General features: G+C 51.5%; 1 protein-coding gene across 2 annotated transcripts in view; it reads left to right on the top strand.

Moving 5' to 3' along the window:
- Positions 1-16,897, top strand: part of COL5A1 (collagen type V alpha 1 chain) — a 131,077-nt gene that overhangs the window by 95,354 nt on the left and 18,826 nt on the right. For both annotated transcript variants that reach the window (XM_057409164.1, XM_057409163.1), the window contains exons 32-47: positions 651-704; positions 4,862-4,906; positions 5,201-5,254; positions 6,131-6,175; positions 6,762-6,815; positions 7,382-7,435; positions 10,751-10,804; positions 12,279-12,386; positions 12,568-12,657; positions 12,749-12,802; positions 13,432-13,539; positions 15,076-15,183; positions 15,666-15,719; positions 16,311-16,364; positions 16,563-16,670; positions 16,760-16,813. In XM_057409164.1, coding sequence (XP_057265147.1) covers positions 651-704; positions 4,862-4,906; positions 5,201-5,254; positions 6,131-6,175; positions 6,762-6,815; positions 7,382-7,435; positions 10,751-10,804; positions 12,279-12,386; positions 12,568-12,657; positions 12,749-12,802; positions 13,432-13,539; positions 15,076-15,183; positions 15,666-15,719; positions 16,311-16,364; positions 16,563-16,670; positions 16,760-16,813 — 1,098 coding nt within the window. The remainder of the gene's footprint in view (positions 1-650; positions 705-4,861; positions 4,907-5,200; positions 5,255-6,130; positions 6,176-6,761; positions 6,816-7,381; positions 7,436-10,750; positions 10,805-12,278; positions 12,387-12,567; positions 12,658-12,748; positions 12,803-13,431; positions 13,540-15,075; positions 15,184-15,665; positions 15,720-16,310; positions 16,365-16,562; positions 16,671-16,759; positions 16,814-16,897) is intronic.

Below are 16,897 nucleotides of genomic sequence, written 5' to 3'. Positions count from 1 at the left end.
CAGCCCCGGTTTTGCACGCCCTGGAGGCTTTGGGAGCTCAGGTTTTCGTCAACTGCTTTATTTCAGGAATCATATTTTATTATTCATGTGCATTGCTTGAGAAAGAACCCAGCCGAGCAGGCTTGTTTAACACTGGAGCCATCATCTGCGAGAGGTTGTTCCCTGGTTGTGCTGCTGATGGGTTATGTTTTAATTTGCGTTTTCTCCCTGGGATGGGATTTTTTCCGTTTCTTTGCCCAATTCCTATTCCAAGAGCAGCGGCCGCAGCTCTCCGGGCCTCACGTCACAAAGGAACGAGCCAGGAGTTAATTTTTTATGTGAGATGTGGTGACTTAGGAGCTCCCAGACGAGCTGCCTGTTCGCAAGCGCCCGGCGCAACCAGGACTTGGGCCTTCGCAGGGACTCTGAGTGAGGCATGGCCTCTGCTGCTGCTGGTTTTGGATGAGATGCGGTTTCTGAGGTCATCTCGGGTCTGTCCTTGGGTTTGTTTTCACTAAAGCAGGGTTTAACACAAGCGGCACTGGGAGCTGTGGATGGCAGCGGGCGCTCGGTGCGGGTTGTTCCAGGCCAGCGGGTGCCTGGTGTGCATGGGCAGAGCTGCCCCTGCCGCTGCCCTGAGCCACTCACTCTCTCTTTGTTCTCTTCCCAAGGGCTCCATCGGCTTCCCAGGATTTCCAGGAGCCAACGGAGAGAAGGGCACCCGGGTAAGAGCCGCTCTGTGGAGCTGCTTGGCTGATTTTCTTTCCTCTCCGAAGAAAGGTCCTTGGGCAGGATGCAGGGAATGCTCTGCCGTGGGTGGCTGCTGGGCTGGTGCCCTGCTTGCTCTTACACAAAAGTTGCCCAAAGAGTGTCATCCCAGGACCAGCAGGAGACTCCCAGTGCTGGCTGTGGGAGAGGAGGCTGCTGGTAGCACACAGTCAGTGCTGCAGACAGCAGCTTCCCAATTAAACACCATAAATTTTCCCTCAAGGTATTTTAAGAGACTCCAAACCTGGATCCTTCCAGCGCCGTCAGACTTTGCTCAGGGCACAAAGAGCATTTTAATTAACAGTAATTACTGGAGATGGGTGAATCTGTTCAGCAGCAGCAGGAACCATCTTTAGCCCAACTTGAGATTCAAAATGCGTAATTGGAAACAGTCTCACAAGTTTCTCCTTTTAATGAAAGCTCTTCTAAATCCATAGACACCCTTAAAATGTGGGGGCTCCATCCTCCAGACTTGTCTGCACCTCTCACTCCCACTCCACAGACTTTGCCTCCTAGTAGGGCTTGTCTAAATGCACTGGTGGTGGTTTTCCTTCGTGGAAGACAGAAGAATTGACAAGAATTAGGGGATTCAGAGTGCAAACATGAAGTCATCTTCTGCACCAGCTCTGCTCACAACAGAGGGGGTGAGAAGAGAGAGTGGAATTAGTTTCCTTTGTACTCTCATTTAAATACAAATGACTTCTAACAGACATGTTTGATAGGAGCCCAGAAAGTGTAAATCACTCTGCACTGCATTAATAACATGCCACTGAAATTTGGTTTATATCCACCCCCCCTTTTTCCTCCCCCCTGAGTAATTTCATTTCATTCTGAACTAAAATGCAGCATCCCCATCCCTCCCTCAGCTCCGGCTGGGAGGAGGGAGCTGTGAATAAAGCAGCTGCCACAACAGCCTTGAATTCACTGTGGCTCTGTAATTACCACCCGCTTTATCAACTGTACAGCAATAAAATCCTTGGGCTGGATTTTCGGGTGGTGTAAAACGGCCTCAGCACCGCAGCGGGGCGGAGACGTGCTGCTCTGCAGCCCCCAGCAGCCGCATCCCTCTTGATCCAGCTGCTACTTCCATTCTGGTGGGATGGAGAGGCGGGTTACTGGGATGGGAAACCTGTCAGGAGCGGAGCAGGTACCAGGCTGCTGGTGGTTTATGACATAGGAGAAAACCCCAAGGGTTGGGCTGGTTGAATTCTGGCAGTGTTCAGAAGGATGAGGGGCTGCGCGTGGAGCAGGAGTGCTGGCAAGGGGACCAAGGGATGATAAGAAAAGACAAAACATCAGCAGCTTGCTTACTCCTATTCCAAGTGAGCTTTGTGCTCTTAGGAGGAGGCACTGAGGACACTTGGCTGCGCACCTGCGGGCCTCACACTTCTTCAGCCTAGGAATTGGAAAGGTCTCTTTGTATTTCAAGGTCAGAAGCTCCTGTTGTCCCACCTCAGGAGCCGAGCGGTGCCTGGGGGACCCTGTCCCGAGCTGGGCTCCGGAGCACCGTGGGGCTGGCACCAGCAGCTCCTAATCTCTGGTGGAAAGGAAGGAGATGGGAATGTGGGGAGCAATGAGGGGGTTTGTGTGTGGGGAGCAGGGACAGGCACCCCTAAGGGGGAGCACGATCTGGCACCTCTGTCAAACAGAAACGTGTTGGTTTGGTTTATGGTAATTTGATTTTCTCTCCAACGTGTAATTGGGCCATTTCTGCTGTTTCACACCCGCTCCAGCAGCTTTTGCTTGGTTTAGCAGTGTATTTGTATGTGGAAGAGGGGCGAGAGAGACGATTTTCACAGACATATCTTGGTTAGGAAAGGGACAGCTTGAAGATCTTTTACAAATAGCAGAAATAGTGATGCTCAGGAACTGATTTGCTATCCTCCTTTTATTTTCCTTTCTCCTAAGTATCCAATATGAAAGAAGTGAAAAGCAATTATATACAGAACAATAGACTGAGCTGCCGTCCCACAGCGTCAGACCAAATGGAGACCATCAGCTTAATTCAAGCCTCATTGATTTAGGCTTGATAAATCAAAGAACGGTCTCTCCCTCGTAGAAATCTCCCTCTGCTTCTCCTGAGCCCACTAAATGTTTGCTGATGTTTTTGAGCATGTCCCCACAGTCAGGAAAGAGATGCTAAGATTTGCTTCTCCAGTGACTGTGGAGTAACTCAATTTGCAGCTGAAATAAGCAAAACCCATTTGTTCCTCTTTTTACCAGTGTTACTATTGTGCTGTTAAACACAGTTATGCCCAAAATAATCTGAATCCCACGTTTCCCTTACAATCATCATGTAGGAATGGAAATAAGCTTTCCAGCTTATTGTTTCAGCAGCAAAAGCAGTCTTCCCAAGGCCTGAAGTAATAAAAAGAAAGGTGAAAACCAAAGGCGGAAGAACCCAACCGGCAGATCCTGCCCACACAGAGCAGGCACCTGAGGTCTGGTGCTGGCAGGACCCACAGCACTAAAGCTCCCTGGTCCTGAGACCTCAGCTTCTGGCTGTTCAGCTGCACAAAAGGGCTGGTGATGTTAAAGGGGGGGGGGAAGCTGCTTGGTGGGTTAGAGAAGTGTGACCTGTTGGATATGAGGGTAGTTGAGGTGCGTGGCTGCTCGGTGCCCGCAGCCAGGCTCGAGGGAGCTGCTCGGAGGTTTGCAAACCCTGATCATAAAATCAATAGTTAGACGTGAATAAGTGGTCTTATTTTTAGAGCTAATAGGCCCCTGCCATTTGGATGGGGTAATAGATCTGCTGCTCGGCCCGTCTGACAGAGCCTGGGGGGTGTGGAGGGACCGAAATACAACCATTTATTTGGGTGCCTGGGAAACAATGTGAATTTAGATGCTTTCCCTGGTATCCCGGCTTGAAAAATATAGGTCTGTGTACATTTACAGTGCTGTGTAAATCCTTTGCAGCAGCACCCGGTGCTGTGTTCATGATTAATGACAGCAATAAGCAGGGGAAGATTTTGCTTAAAAATAGAATTGAGGAAGGAGGAGAGGAGGGTTTGTGGTACCTGCGGGGACGTGGCACACGCTCCTCTCCACCTGCTCCGAGCTTAGCCTCTGGAGCGAGAGGAAATCCAACTGGAGGAGCTGAAACTGATTGCTGTAATTCATTAAAGAAGGGATGCCTGCAGGGTTTATTAAGTGGAGCCGCAGAACAAGGAGGCTTCAGCAGGACTAATTTTAGTAGCTTGAAGAAAGTTGATTGTAAAGTTTCCCAGCGCCCGTTTCATGTTCGCCTGGTTAATGAGCACAAACAGGAGCAGGTGAGATTACAAGATGATGGATTCAGGGCAGAAAGTGGAGAGTGATATTTTAAGGTGCCTGTGTTCCTTGCATAGAAAGCAAGGATTTTTCCTCCTTTAACAGGTGACAGCAGTCGTGGACTGCGGGTCCCAGGGAAGGAGGTTAAACCTGTTGGAATTTTCTAGGTAGCTTGACATGAGCCAAAATAGTGTTTTCAGGGAGCAGGCTCTAGGCCATTAATTTTCTCTCAGGCTCAGGGTAATGGAGCTTAACGTGCTGCCAGACTGAGGACGCAGCCACCTCTTTCTTCTGTCAGACTCAGTCAGAGTCCCCCATTACAGGACGCTGAGCGTGTCTGTCACGTCTCGTGAGCCTGATGCTCTGTCGCTGCTGCAAAACAATGTCTTCAATTACTTGTTTAGCCCAAACTTCACAGAGATGGAGAAATGCCTGTAAATACGTGGGGCAGCTTAATTGGCTGCTGTGGTGTAAAGTAACTGCTCAGAGCAGGAATCCTGCGCGGCTCCTGGCGTTCCTTAAACCCTGAACAGCACAGAGCTAGCAACACGTGTGTGCATCCGTGTGCATCCGTGTGTGCATCCTGCCCTGCTCCCGGCCAGGGGGAGGACCAGCCCTTCCTGTGGCAGGAGCAGGGTGAGCAGAGCTCAGTGGCAAAAGGGATGATAGCTTTTGGGGTGGCAGAGTTGAAGAGCTTTCTCGCTGGCTTTTTAGAAGACCACATGGTCATCTTTGAACGTCTTTGAGGTGTTTTAAAGGACTCAGGATGCTTTTCCTGGGGGTTTATCTGCAGCGAGCTCAGCCTGCAATATTGGCCACTAACTCCAGTTCTTCTTCATTGCAGGGGACACCTGGCAAACCAGGTCCAAGGGGGCAACGCGGTCCAACGGTAACAACCCATTTCTTCATTCCTGTGTGACTTGAAAGCTTGTTAAGGCCAGGGGAAAGTGGGATCTGATTTGTGTCCTTGCTGGGTAGGGTCTGACCTACAGCACTTAAAGCTAAGCAGAGGGGATGGAGAGATCTGGGGCTGGGTCTCACCAGTGAAAGTCCCCTGACCTCTGGAGGCAGTGATGAAGGCTCTTTGCTGCTGGTGGGATGTCTCGCTGGTGCTTGGGTGATCACAGTGTAGTGCTGTGGGTACCAAGAAGGGCTCAGATGTTGTCTTTTGTGTCTTTTCAAGGGTCCACGTGGGGAAAGAGGCCCTAGGGGAAGCACTGGGAAGCCTGGCCCAAAGGTAAGGTTTTGGAGGAGCCTGGTGGAATTGTGTCTTAAAAAGTGTTGGTATAAGAGACTGTCGAGCTCGTTGCTCTCTATTTCCCTTCTCTCCTTTCTCCATTGTACTTTGAAAGCCGAGCCCTCCTGAGCTTCTTCACCCAGCCAAAGGGCTTGTAACCTAACCATAAAGGACATGCAGGTCCTAGAAACACATTGACCGTGTCTCAGCAAGACATCAAGCACATACACCAGTGAAGGGCCATTGCAACCAGAAGGAAGGGAGAGAAGCCCCATGCTATAGGAACCTGCCAACCCACTGACACGTCCCCTCAGCCCCGGTGCTGGTGTTCAAGTAACTCTTGAACCACCACAGAGGCTTTAGGCTGTGCCACGGGCCAAGGGGCAGAACAGGTATCCTCCTGCCAGTCTGGAGGTGCGCTCAGCTCCAGACCCGGCTGCAGGCACCACTTACGTGACCATCAGTCACTGGGTGTATGGAAGCAGAGCTTTGTGGTGAGGAGTTGTCACCACCACGCTGCTGGCTGTAAAAGTAAATGCCTGGGCTTTGTGTCAGCATGAATTCTTGATAAGTCCCTCGTCCTTGCAGCATTTATCTCTGGGAGGGGAGGTGGTGGGAATGTCCTGATGTTATCTTCCCTGTTATCACTGATGTTCTCTTCCCTGCGTTCTGATTAACCAGCGTGGGGGGAACGAGCAGTGCAGCGGGTTGTTTGTCACTGGATGCTGCTCTTGAGGCAGAATTACTGCTAGAGAGGGGATGGGGGTGTCAGTGGGGTGTCACCGTGGGCTCGGTGCCATTTGAAGTCTTTGTGCACAGCAGCTGCAATGGGGAGCTGTGTATTTTTAATGGCACTCTTTTGTTTATTCACAAAAGGGCAACTCTGGTGGTGATGGCCCCCCTGGACCTCCTGGAGAAAGGGTAAGTCACGCTGATGGGGATAAAGCAGGACTTAGTGCTCAGGCGCGTTTGCATCCTCCCAAGTGCCCTGTTACGCAGAGAGGGGTGGGCAGCTCATTGGAGCTGGAAGGAGGAGCTTGAGTAGGACGTTGGGTGTCCTGTGTAAGCATTGCTCCATTGGGAAAGGGAGAAGTCACCTGTGGGTGTTGTGCAGCCCTGGGCTGGAAGAGTTTCTCCACGTTACAGTGCCATAGGTGGAAAATACTCCAGGTGCTCTCACTTGAGCTGGGATGGGGGAAGACCTGTTTTCCATAGCACTGGAAGGGAAAGGCATGAAGTGGTTGAAAGCCCTTTTCAGGTTTGCAGTGCTTTTTCCAACTGGACAGGCCACTGCTCAAACATGCCTGGTGGTTCACATCTCTCCATGCATTCTTTACCAGGGATGGCCTCATGCGGCTGCATCTCGCGCTTTGGGGCATTTATTTGTGGCAGAAGGAGCTGATTTCCCATGTCTTTGAGCTCACATGCTGTTCACACAGAGCTAGTGTTTCATAGCAAAGCATTTTAGGTTCCTTCACCTTGTTTTCTGGCTTGTTTTGTTTCTCAGGGACCACCAGGGCCTCAAGGACCAACTGGATTTCCTGGACCAAAAGGCCCCCCTGTAAGTACCTCTCTTTGTAGAGCATGCAAAGAAATACATCAAGTCTTTCCCACCCGGCTGTGATCGGCTGTGCCAGCTCAGCTTCATGACGTACCCAATAAAAGGCATTACTGAGACATCAGGATAATAACCCCACGCTTTAAGATTTTAAATAGCTGAGTAAATTGCGGCTGATTATAAATGTTCATTTCCTAATGACTCAATATCGCTGGGATCCTTCATGGTTGCTCTGTTCTGCATTTTCCCTGTGTTCGGGGGGACAGCACAGCAGAGTAACACTTCTGCCTCTGCAACATTACACACTGGTGGGGACCTCAGGACCCTTTCTGGAGTGATTTCCTTCCCTGTGATGAGCATCTCGCTCCTGCTCTGGACCTCCAAGATAAAGCTTTGCTTTGGGAGATGTGTGGGAAAGGGATGTATCTTCTAGGGTTCTAGTACCTCCATTTCGCTCTAAAACAGATGGAAACTAATGCAAGGAGGTGAGCAGGTTTGATTCAGTCCTTACGCAGTTTGACTACTGAGCACTTCGTGATGCTCCTTCTCACGCTGGTTTTCTGCTGTAGGGTCCTCCTGGGAAGGATGGATTGCCTGGTCACCCCGGACAGAGAGGAGAAACCGTAAGTAGCCAAACCCTTTGGGCAGATCATTAGTCCTGAGTCTCGTCTTGCCGGTTGGTTTCTCTAAACCCTTCTGTGCAGCTGGGGAGATGCGGCCACACGTTTGGTTTCCCTGAAGGTCTGTGTCTCTCCAGCTGCACGGGATGGTCTATGGGAAGCAACCCTCTTCTGAGCAGGACGGGTCGGTCTAATGATGGTTTATCTGGAGGCTGTGCACCAGCTCCTCTCTGGTCCCTTCAGTAAATCATAGAGGTCAACACGTGCGTGGTGCGTGGGGAAAACGTGAGCAGAGATGTAGTGATGCTGGTGACCGGCATCGGTGGCGGTTGGGTTTCTGCCATCGTAAGTGCAAGGGGCAGCTCCTCACAAGGTGGCAGATGTTGGCTGGGGTTGAGTCAGGATCGGCACCAGCATGGGCCAGCGCTTTGTGGCTCTTGTTTTCCTGCGGAGGAGGAGCTGGGGGTGGTTGATCAGCCCCACATGCGGGCTTGGTACCCCAAGACTTGCTGAAGCACTTGTCCCTTTGCTCTCCCAAGGGGAGGCTGTGCCGATGCTCTTGGGAGTGCTGTGGGTGAAGTCTGTGCTTTATTTCCCACTCTGTCCTTTGGAGATGGGGAGGTTTTACATCTCTACGCCAGAGACTCAGCTCTAGGGCTGTGACAGCAGAGGCTTTTTCATGTGAGACAGGCTCCATCCTTCACAAGCTTTCTAAACCCAGCTGTTAGGTCAGGGGCAGTTTTGTTTTCTCTGGAACATTCAATGAGGAGAAGTAAACACTTTTCACCTCTTGATGCACCATGTGGCCAACACCAAGAACGGTTGCACCGCAGAGGAGTTACAGACCAGTTTTGGCCATGCTTGTTGTGAGAGGAAGACAACTCCTGGCTGAGATGAGAGGTGCAAGGGTTTTGCTCTAGTTTTTCGGTCCACCCTGGTTTCTGCAGCCGCTGCCTCAGCACCTGAGTAAGAGCATCCCTGCTGACGCTGCCATTTAGCCAAAGCCTCACTGAGGTTTGCTTCAGCCCCCCCAGCAATAACCCCTCGCTGTAGCCCTGGAGCAGCTCCTGGCTGCTCCTCGCGGTCGTACCCATCCTGCTTTGTCCATTTTAAAAGGTTTTGTTGCACAGATGTAATCATTGTTTCTCACCAAGGGAGAACGATGAGGCATGTGGAAGGTATGATACCCTGGCTGTTGTGCGTCTGGTGGTCTGTCTCCTGCACCTTTTTTGGCTTGAAGGATACCCTGAGCAAAAATGACCCTTCTGCCCTGTCCTCTGCATGCAGGGATCAGCGTCTTTCTGTTTGGTATTTCTGGGGATGTTTGCTTTTGTTCCCGGGCTGTTTATAATCCAGCTCACTCCCAGTCTGGGGATGTCCCTCTCCCCAGCACTGCATGCTGCATGGTAGCACATAGACTCTTTGTTCTGTGTTCATAGACCCCCCCCCCCAGTTTCCTCTACTTGGCTTTGCCTTTTCCTCCACAGCCTTTCTGAGCAAATGAGCATCAAAAGGCTTTGCACACGATGCCTTTTTTCCCCTCAGCTTATCACACAACAATTTAATTAACTCGCCTGGCATTTGCTAAGCAAGGCAATGCAAATCCTGCTCGGCGCATCACCCGAGATTTAGTTACACTCTGTAAGACCGACTTTAGGGCAGTGGTTGTGGTATTTTTGAACACACAGCCCTCAGGCCAGGATTAACTTAAAAGTGAAGAGTTTTCACCTGCCACAGCCTGACTGTGACGGTTAGTCTTCCTTCCCTGAGTTATCCATAAGATCCAGGACACCTACATTCAATTGGAAGAAGCAGTAAAAACTTAACTTATGTCTGCCGTTATCAGCTTTCGGGAATAAAGTATCAGCCCCCAAGGCTGCATGAATATGGATGGAGAATGGAGAATTCAATTATCTGGGGTCTGAAAGTGCTCCCTAGTAGCTCCCTTCAGTTATTGCTTGTCCATCACAGGCAAATCCTTCCAGAAAACAAACCCTCTCTTCATCTGCCATGATGCAGGGATCACTGTCCCTGCATCCTCCTGCATGCAGATCCAGGCAGCCAAGTCCCCTTTTTTGTCTCCCTGTTCTTTCACAGTGCATAAAGCCAAATTAAATACCATTCCCACATCAGCGGCCTCGTCAGGGCACTCTGCACTTCATGCAGGGAAACCTAGACCTGAAATCTGTGTGTCAGATACTTCCCTTTATGTTACTTTTCACTCAGTATCAAATAGACACGCTGAAGGATGCTGAAATATTTGGCCATATAAGATTATAAAGATTGGCTCAACAAAAACCCCCATGACAGATTCTAAAGACCCTGTGCCCAAGGCTCAAACAGGATAAAGGGAAACCCCTTTCTTCAGATTCCTAGGGGAAGTCCCGCACAGCATTTGTCCATGATAAGAGTCTGAATTGTACATTCATTTCACAAAGATGTGTTGCCGTTTCCCCATCAGTGACAGAACGCTTCCTGTGATCTGCAGACAGCTAGAATAACACCGAGAAGGTTTCTTAGCGTGATACATTACCGTTGGCTTGGGATTTATCTGATCTTCTTTTGTGGCGATGAGAAAATAGCCTGTGTGCCCTAAATGCCATTTCTCAAGCTTGTCAGCGTGCTATAGTAGGAATGATAATTAATGTGCTTTTTAAAGAGTGGCTTAGGAGAGCTAAACAAGTGCCGTGGTGAGAGCTGGTTATTGTCACTCTTCAAAACGGCACTGTGAGTTCTGGAGGCCCTGCTGCTCATCAGCCTTTGGAGAGAAACGCACGGGGAATTTCTCTCCAGAGATGATGAAGGCAATGGAGCTTCACCCAGCCCCAGGCTGGTGGGTCGGGGGCTTCAGCAGGCCTGGAGGTTGGTGCTGGGAGGGGGTCACCCAACCTCTGAGTTCCTGCGAGCTCAGCCTAAAGCAGAGCTGAGCCTAAGCCAGTACCAGAACAGGGAGCAGCAGAAGGGAAATGGCTTTTAAGGCTTGCTCAGCGTGAAGAAACTCACCCTGGCTTGTCACTAGCAGTTTCCTGTGCAGGGTTTATGAGCGTAGCACATATACATATGGCCAGTCCTTCAGCCAGGCCACAGTAGCTCCATCAAAACAACAGAGCTGAGCGTTGAGAATCCCTTTTCCTTCCTCTGTTTCCCCCTGTATACGTGTACAAAGACAATTCTCCACCTTCTGTTGGATTTCTCACTTCCTTTGTCTTTGGTGTCCATCCATTCCCCATCAGTGTCTCACCAGAGCCAGCCTGGGACCTCGCCGGAGCACTCCTTGGCAGAGGTGTCATCTCTTTCTCTTTTACCTTTCTCTAACAGGGTTTCCAAGGCAAGACTGGCCCCCCAGGACCCCCTGGTGTTGTAGGCCCTCAGGTAAGAAACAAAGGCTCATGCTTGCTCCAGCTCATCTTCACTGGTTCGGCACAGCAGGCTTCTGCAGCTCTGATGGTTCAGCTGGAGCTGCCAGAACCTTGGGTTTTACAGCACAGAGACCCCTCTTCCAGGGAAGGCAAAGTCACATCAAAGCACACTGGATGGCTTTGGAATTCCTGGCCAGGGTGTGAAATTACCCCAGTGGGTCCCAGCCCACCTTGTTTGGAGGCATTAGGATGGTATTTAGACAAACAGGTGTAAATAAGGTGGCTCCTGTGAACTTAATGGAGCTTTCCTGGTCTGGTGTTGGTGTAGGATGAGAGACCAGCTACACACAACCAGTCTAAAAGACCTTAAGCAGCCAGAGAGGTAAATGAGATCTCCAAGGGCTGGACAGCTGCTGGGCAGCGCAAGCATGATGCAAGAGTGCTCTTACACGTCGCTATCAAGAAATGCATCTCTGTAATGTAAAGTGCTGCCACATTCTGTCCGAGTGGGGCTGCTTTGCTTTCAGTCACAAAGGCCTCCGCGGTCTGGAATCAGTAACTGCACAACCAGAATTTGTACCCCTTAAGCCCAGGCATGCAGGGCTCATGGACCGCTTCTGTAGGCAGTGCTAGGCTGAGGAGGACTGGCTTTGGGCTCAGTCTTTCCTGAGCTACTGGGGAAGTGGCTCTTTAAGGAGAAGTAATTAATTTGTCCTCTTTAATGACAGTGTAAAGCCCCTGATTTGTAAATTCCCGGATTAGGGGCAATTCCCTGCCGGCTGTGTCTGTCTTCTCAAGTGCAAATGAGGTTCTATGGCAATTTTATTTGGCTCTGCTGCAGGCAGTTAGTGTGATCTGTGGTTGCTGAGGATTGCAATGTTATCACTCTGCTTACACTAAGTGGCACCCTGCAGCGTGACAGGAATTCCAACCCTTGTCCCAGAGGATATCAACATGCAGGGACGCTACAGAGCGGTGATGTGGCTTTTGTCCTCCTCCACAACAGGTCACTTGGGGACCGTGGGCACTGGGCCTTATGTTACACTTGTCACCATTAGTGCCCGAGTGTAGCGCAGAGGCAGGCGGTAATTGCTGTGTAGTACAAGCCTAATCCATTATTTATGCCCCATAGAAGGAGGAATCAGTACAATTGTGGAGAGCTTGCTAAGTTCTCATTTATAAAACCCCAAAACCTAAGCGTAACAGTTGTAGTAATAATCTCATTTATGTGAACACTTTAATTCCAGATGTTCCCAGTGCTGCTAGCCTGTCTGGGGCAATGTTACTCATTCTAAAACAAGGTCCTTTTAGATGTCAAAGGTGGCATCTCTCCAGGGATTCCTGGTGGCACTGCAGAGGACAGCTGAGGGAAGGAGCATTTTCCATCCCACTGCAACCTGAAGGACTAAATTGATAGCCCACATCTCTTCCTTCGTGGGTTGTTCTGCTGATACCAACCGCCTTCTCCTCAATCTCTGTTTCCGCAGGGTCCAACTGGTGAGACTGGACCAATGGGCGAGCGGGGACACCCAGGTCCTCCAGGTCCCCCAGGTGAACAAGGTCTTCCTGGCCTCACTGGAAAAGAAGGGACCAAGGTAGGGACGAGCAGCCTATGGAATTCACCCTCCTTGCAAGCTGGATGCCTGCCTGTCTCCCAGAGATGGGGAGGGATGATTCCCATAAGAAATTATGATGATGCTTCACAGTGTCTCATCACAAGCTGAGCCCAGAGAGAGGAGCCTGCAGGTCCTCAGCTCTCTCTCACTGTCATTGCAGGGGGACCCTGGTCCCGCCGGCCTCCCAGGGAAGGATGGTCCCCCTGGCTTGCGAGGCTTCCCTGGGGAGAGAGGCCTCCCCGGCCCCATTGTGAGTAGAGGATGCTCGGTCCTTCCGGAAGGAAGGATGCCTGGGGGTGCAGCCCCCACCACCCAGAGTGACTTTGTTTTCCTTCCTCCAGGGTGCTCCAGGGTTGAAAGGCAGCGAAGGTCCCCCAGGCCCCCCCGGTCCAGCAGTGAGTATCCTTGCCCTTACAGGCACCACCTAACACGTTTACAAGCTTGGCAAGTAGAAACGGAGGGTTAGTCACAGCTCGGAGCTTTCGCCGTTATTTCCCTTGCACTAACCAACAACTTGCTGGGTATTGCTGTGTTTTACAAGACACGTATGTAATAGCTCGGACATCCCGTGCCATCAGCTGTGAACATACGTGACAAGCTGAGGGAGCAGCAGTGATTCAGGACATGGAGAATTTTGCTTCTAAGTCACCTCTGGAAGTTGTCTCCACTTAAGACTCGTGCTCAGTGCAGCCCTCCTACAAGAAAATAGTCATCATCCAACCCTCCCTGCTGCACTGGCCATGAAGTTGCTCATGCTCTTGGTCCAAGGTGATAAAGAGCCCCCAGGAACTGAGCTCCTGGCACCATCCAAGGGAGAACCCAGCCCTTCCAGAAATTTTAGTTAATAAAAGATCTGCAAGATCCCTTAGGCTGGTGGAACCGCACCACGTGGCAGCCCCCCCATCAAATGTGCTCCCCTCCTGAGAATGCATTTGCAGCATCCAACTGCTGGATTTCTTTATGTCTGTGTACAGATGAGGCTCAATGCTCCAGTTAATGCTTCCTTTCTTCCTTCTCCGAACAGGGCTCTCCTGGTGAGCGTGGTCCTGCAGGATCAGCTGGCCCAATTGGCTTACCAGGGCGACCTGGTCCCCAGGGACCTCCAGGACCTGCAGGTGAAAAGGGAGCTCCAGTAAGTACCAGTATAAAGATAAGCAGCTGTGGGTCAAACAGAAATGCGTACGGCAGGAGGCCGAGCATGGAGAGGCCTTGGGGTTGGTGTATAAAAACAGAAGGAATTCAATTAGAAGGGAGTTTTCTCATCTTGGGTGCGTCAAACCACCGGATGTCAGCTGCTCAGCTGCCCTGTTTGTGGCACCCGTGCTATCAAAACTGGATGTGACCCCAGGACCTGGAACGTCTCCTGGCAGTGAAAAGGGATGAGGACTGAGCAGGTGAAGTGGCAGCTCTGTGACCTCCTAGTGACAGCCAGCCCAAGGACCTGCCTCTGGGCAGAGCAGTGAGCCAACCCCACCACTGCTTCCAAGGCTGCAATAGCAGCAGCAGTTCCCATTGAACCCAAAGCCATCCTGTAAAGTGCTGTGGAGGTTTCAGCTCCGTTTCCGGGGATGCTGCGTTCTCATTCCCAGGCATCCCTCCCGTGGGATGCGGCTCGTGCAGAGCGTGGCTGAGCCCTGCCATATGGTCCCTCTCCGGAGCCTTCACCGTCAGCCCGCGCAAACTCGCGCGTCTTTCGCTTCCCGGCACGCGCGTGAAATGCCACGTGCGCGGGAGGGAGTGGGCTGGGATGAGCCTTCTGTCCCCGGAGAGCACAGCACCGGGCCCCGGGAGGGAGGCTGGGCCTGCTCACACCCCAGGGGCTCTGCAGGGGCTGTTGTGGTGCCTCAAACACGAGCTCAGCTTTCAGACCCGGCGAAACGAGCAAACACTGGCATCAGGTGTTCCAGACTACATGAGGACACTTACAGTGGTTGTTGTCATCAAAAGTGTTTATCAGCCGCTGTATCTCATCTTTGCCCATTATAAACCCCAGCAGCTAGTCCAGAGGCAAGAATTTCCTGGTGAATCAGCTTTCTGAACATCTGTCCTGCCAAGTACCTATGTGATGTATCAGTGCATAGATGAATGGGCAATTTGTGTGGCATCTAATTACTCAGAAGAGAGCACCCAGGATTCAGATGCAATTAAATTATGTATGAGGAAACCAAAAAATACTCACTCTTCAGTTCCTATAAAACAAACAAATGTGGTTGAAGGCTCAGGCTGAGGAACACAAGTAGATGTCCAAGCAGAAACCCCCAGTAGCTGGGGTTCAGCCAAGGAGGGAGCAGGCAGGGAGTGCTGGGGCCAGAATCAGTAAAAACTGGCTTGTGGGAATATAAATTACTTGGGGTCTTGTTTGTCATCCAGAGAGAGATGGCAGAGGCTTGAGATTAAATCTGGGTATATTGCTCTGGCAGTGAAATTGCAGCTCTGATCTGGGTATTCACCATTTAGATGTGTTTGTTCTTTCTTATCTCTCAAGATGGACATTTTGTCTTGTTGCAGACAGCGAGCACAGAGTCTGATGAAACATCAGTGAAAAACCGGTCCTTCTGTATATGTCCATGCAGTGAGGGGTCGCTAGCAGCTGAATAAAACATTAATGGGATGGAATGGGTTGGCTGGGGGAGAGCTCTGTGTGACCTGCTGCTCATTCCGCTTCCAGGGCGAGAAGGGTCCCCAGGGGCCGGCTGGCCGGGATGGCATCCAGGGCCCCGTGGGCCTGCCGGGTCCAGCAGGTCCTGTCGGCCCCCCTGGCGAGGATGGAGACAAGGTGAGAGGAGCAGCTCCTGCTGCGGGGGTCGCTCTGGATGATGTGCCCCATTGCCCCCATGCTGCCTCCGTCAGTGGGTTGGTTGTGCTGCTGGCCATCACCCAAAGGGTATTTCTTGATGATGGGCAGAAACCCATCACCCCCCCCAAAGCCTGGAGCAGGCAGCCTGCCCACAGGCGCCTGGCCTTTCCCAATTAGTTACCTTCCCCCACTCACTAATTAAGCCCCTCTGGTCTGGAGGACTCTGGGATGAAGCCCCCATCACTGCGGACAAGGGCTGCAACACGGTGGTTCTTGCATTGTGTGGCAGCTACGGAACATTTTAGGGTACACCAGGAGCATCTGAATCTCTGGCTTCTTTTAGAACATTCTGGGGTGTTTCCCTGGGATCTCTGGGATGAGGGATGCGGACAAACATCTCGCATGTTGGGATATGGAAGTGGTCACCACGTGAGCTAACCGTGTCCCTTTGTACCTGGCAGGGCGAGATCGGGGAGCCCGGGCAGAAGGGCAGCAAGGGCGACAAGGGGGAGCAGGTGAGTGGGGTGGATGCTGCCCAAGCTGCTTCCCTGGAGGAGCGTGGCTCTGGCGTGTGACTTGCTGGAAACAGAAAATACCAATTTCATTCCTTTCTGTCAGCGCTTCGTCTTCTCCTTCGCTTCATCAAATACCCACACGGTGGAAAAAAGAGGGAGGACCTGAGGTGTGAGCCTGCAGCTCCCAGGAACACACGGAGATGTTTCCATGTCCCCCTGTACTGTGTAAATTGTCCTGAGCAGCTCCTGCCATTCAAGTCAGGTGTGGGGCTGTAGCCCCTTTTCTGGTTGTCTCCAGCACTCTCAGGCACCCTTTATGCACTGCTCAGAGCCAGGGGAGGATAAATGACACTCGAGTATCTAGATAGAGCTGAGTGATGTGATAGTGTTTTGCTGGAGAAAAAACGCATTCAGATGTGCCTGGCATGCCATTGGCACCAGGGCTGAGGAATGCTGGCTCTGTTCCCTCCCTCTGTTTAGGGAATTAATGCACATTAAATGGAGGCTGTCTTGAAGGGCATCATCTTTCCCAGGTGAGGTCTTTTTACTCCGAGCTCCTAATGCTGATGTTGCTCTTCTGTTTCATGACAGGGTCCACCAGGGCCTACTGGCCCACAGGGTCCGATCGGTCAGCCCGGCCCCGCTGTGAGTATTGTCCCCTGTCAGCAGAAATCCCCTTTCGAGCTATAAAATCCCTTGGGAAGCACTGCAAGGATTGGCAGTTCCTGCCTGCCGCTGCTGATGCGCAGGGCGTTACCACTGGCAGCAGAAGGAGGTGGTGGGGATGGGGCTTTGCATCTGTGTCATGTCCTTGCTAAGCTGTGCTAGACCCTTTCCTCTTAGGGTGCTGATGGAGAGCCAGGTCCCAGAGGGCAGCAAGGCCTCTTTGGTCAGAAAGGTGATGAAGGACCCCGAGGTTTCCCTGGTCCCCCTGGCCCGGTGGGCTTGCAGGTAAATTGCAGCATTGAAGGAGGGCTCAGGGTGATGAGAGCTGGGGCTCCACCTGAGATGTTCACAGCTCAAACTCATCCCCTCCGCAGGGCTTGCCTGGACCGCCTGGTGAGAAGGGAGAAACGGGTGATGTTGGGCAAATGGTGAGAGGCTTTTGTACTTCTCTGTTTGTCACCGGCACAGACGTTGCTCCAAGAAATGTGTCTTAAATCTGTCTCCCCTTTCTC

Source organism: Pezoporus wallicus, unplaced genomic scaffold (assembly GCF_028554395.1).
Source record: "Pezoporus wallicus isolate ANWC-B61680 ecotype Strahan unplaced genomic scaffold, APGP_CSIRO_Pwel_v1 contig_8341, whole genome shotgun sequence".
Classification (NCBI taxonomy): Eukaryota; Metazoa; Chordata; class Aves; order Psittaciformes; family Psittacidae; genus Pezoporus; species Pezoporus wallicus.
Note: the sequence above shows the minus strand (reverse complement) of the source record. Positions and strands in the feature narration are given on the sequence as shown.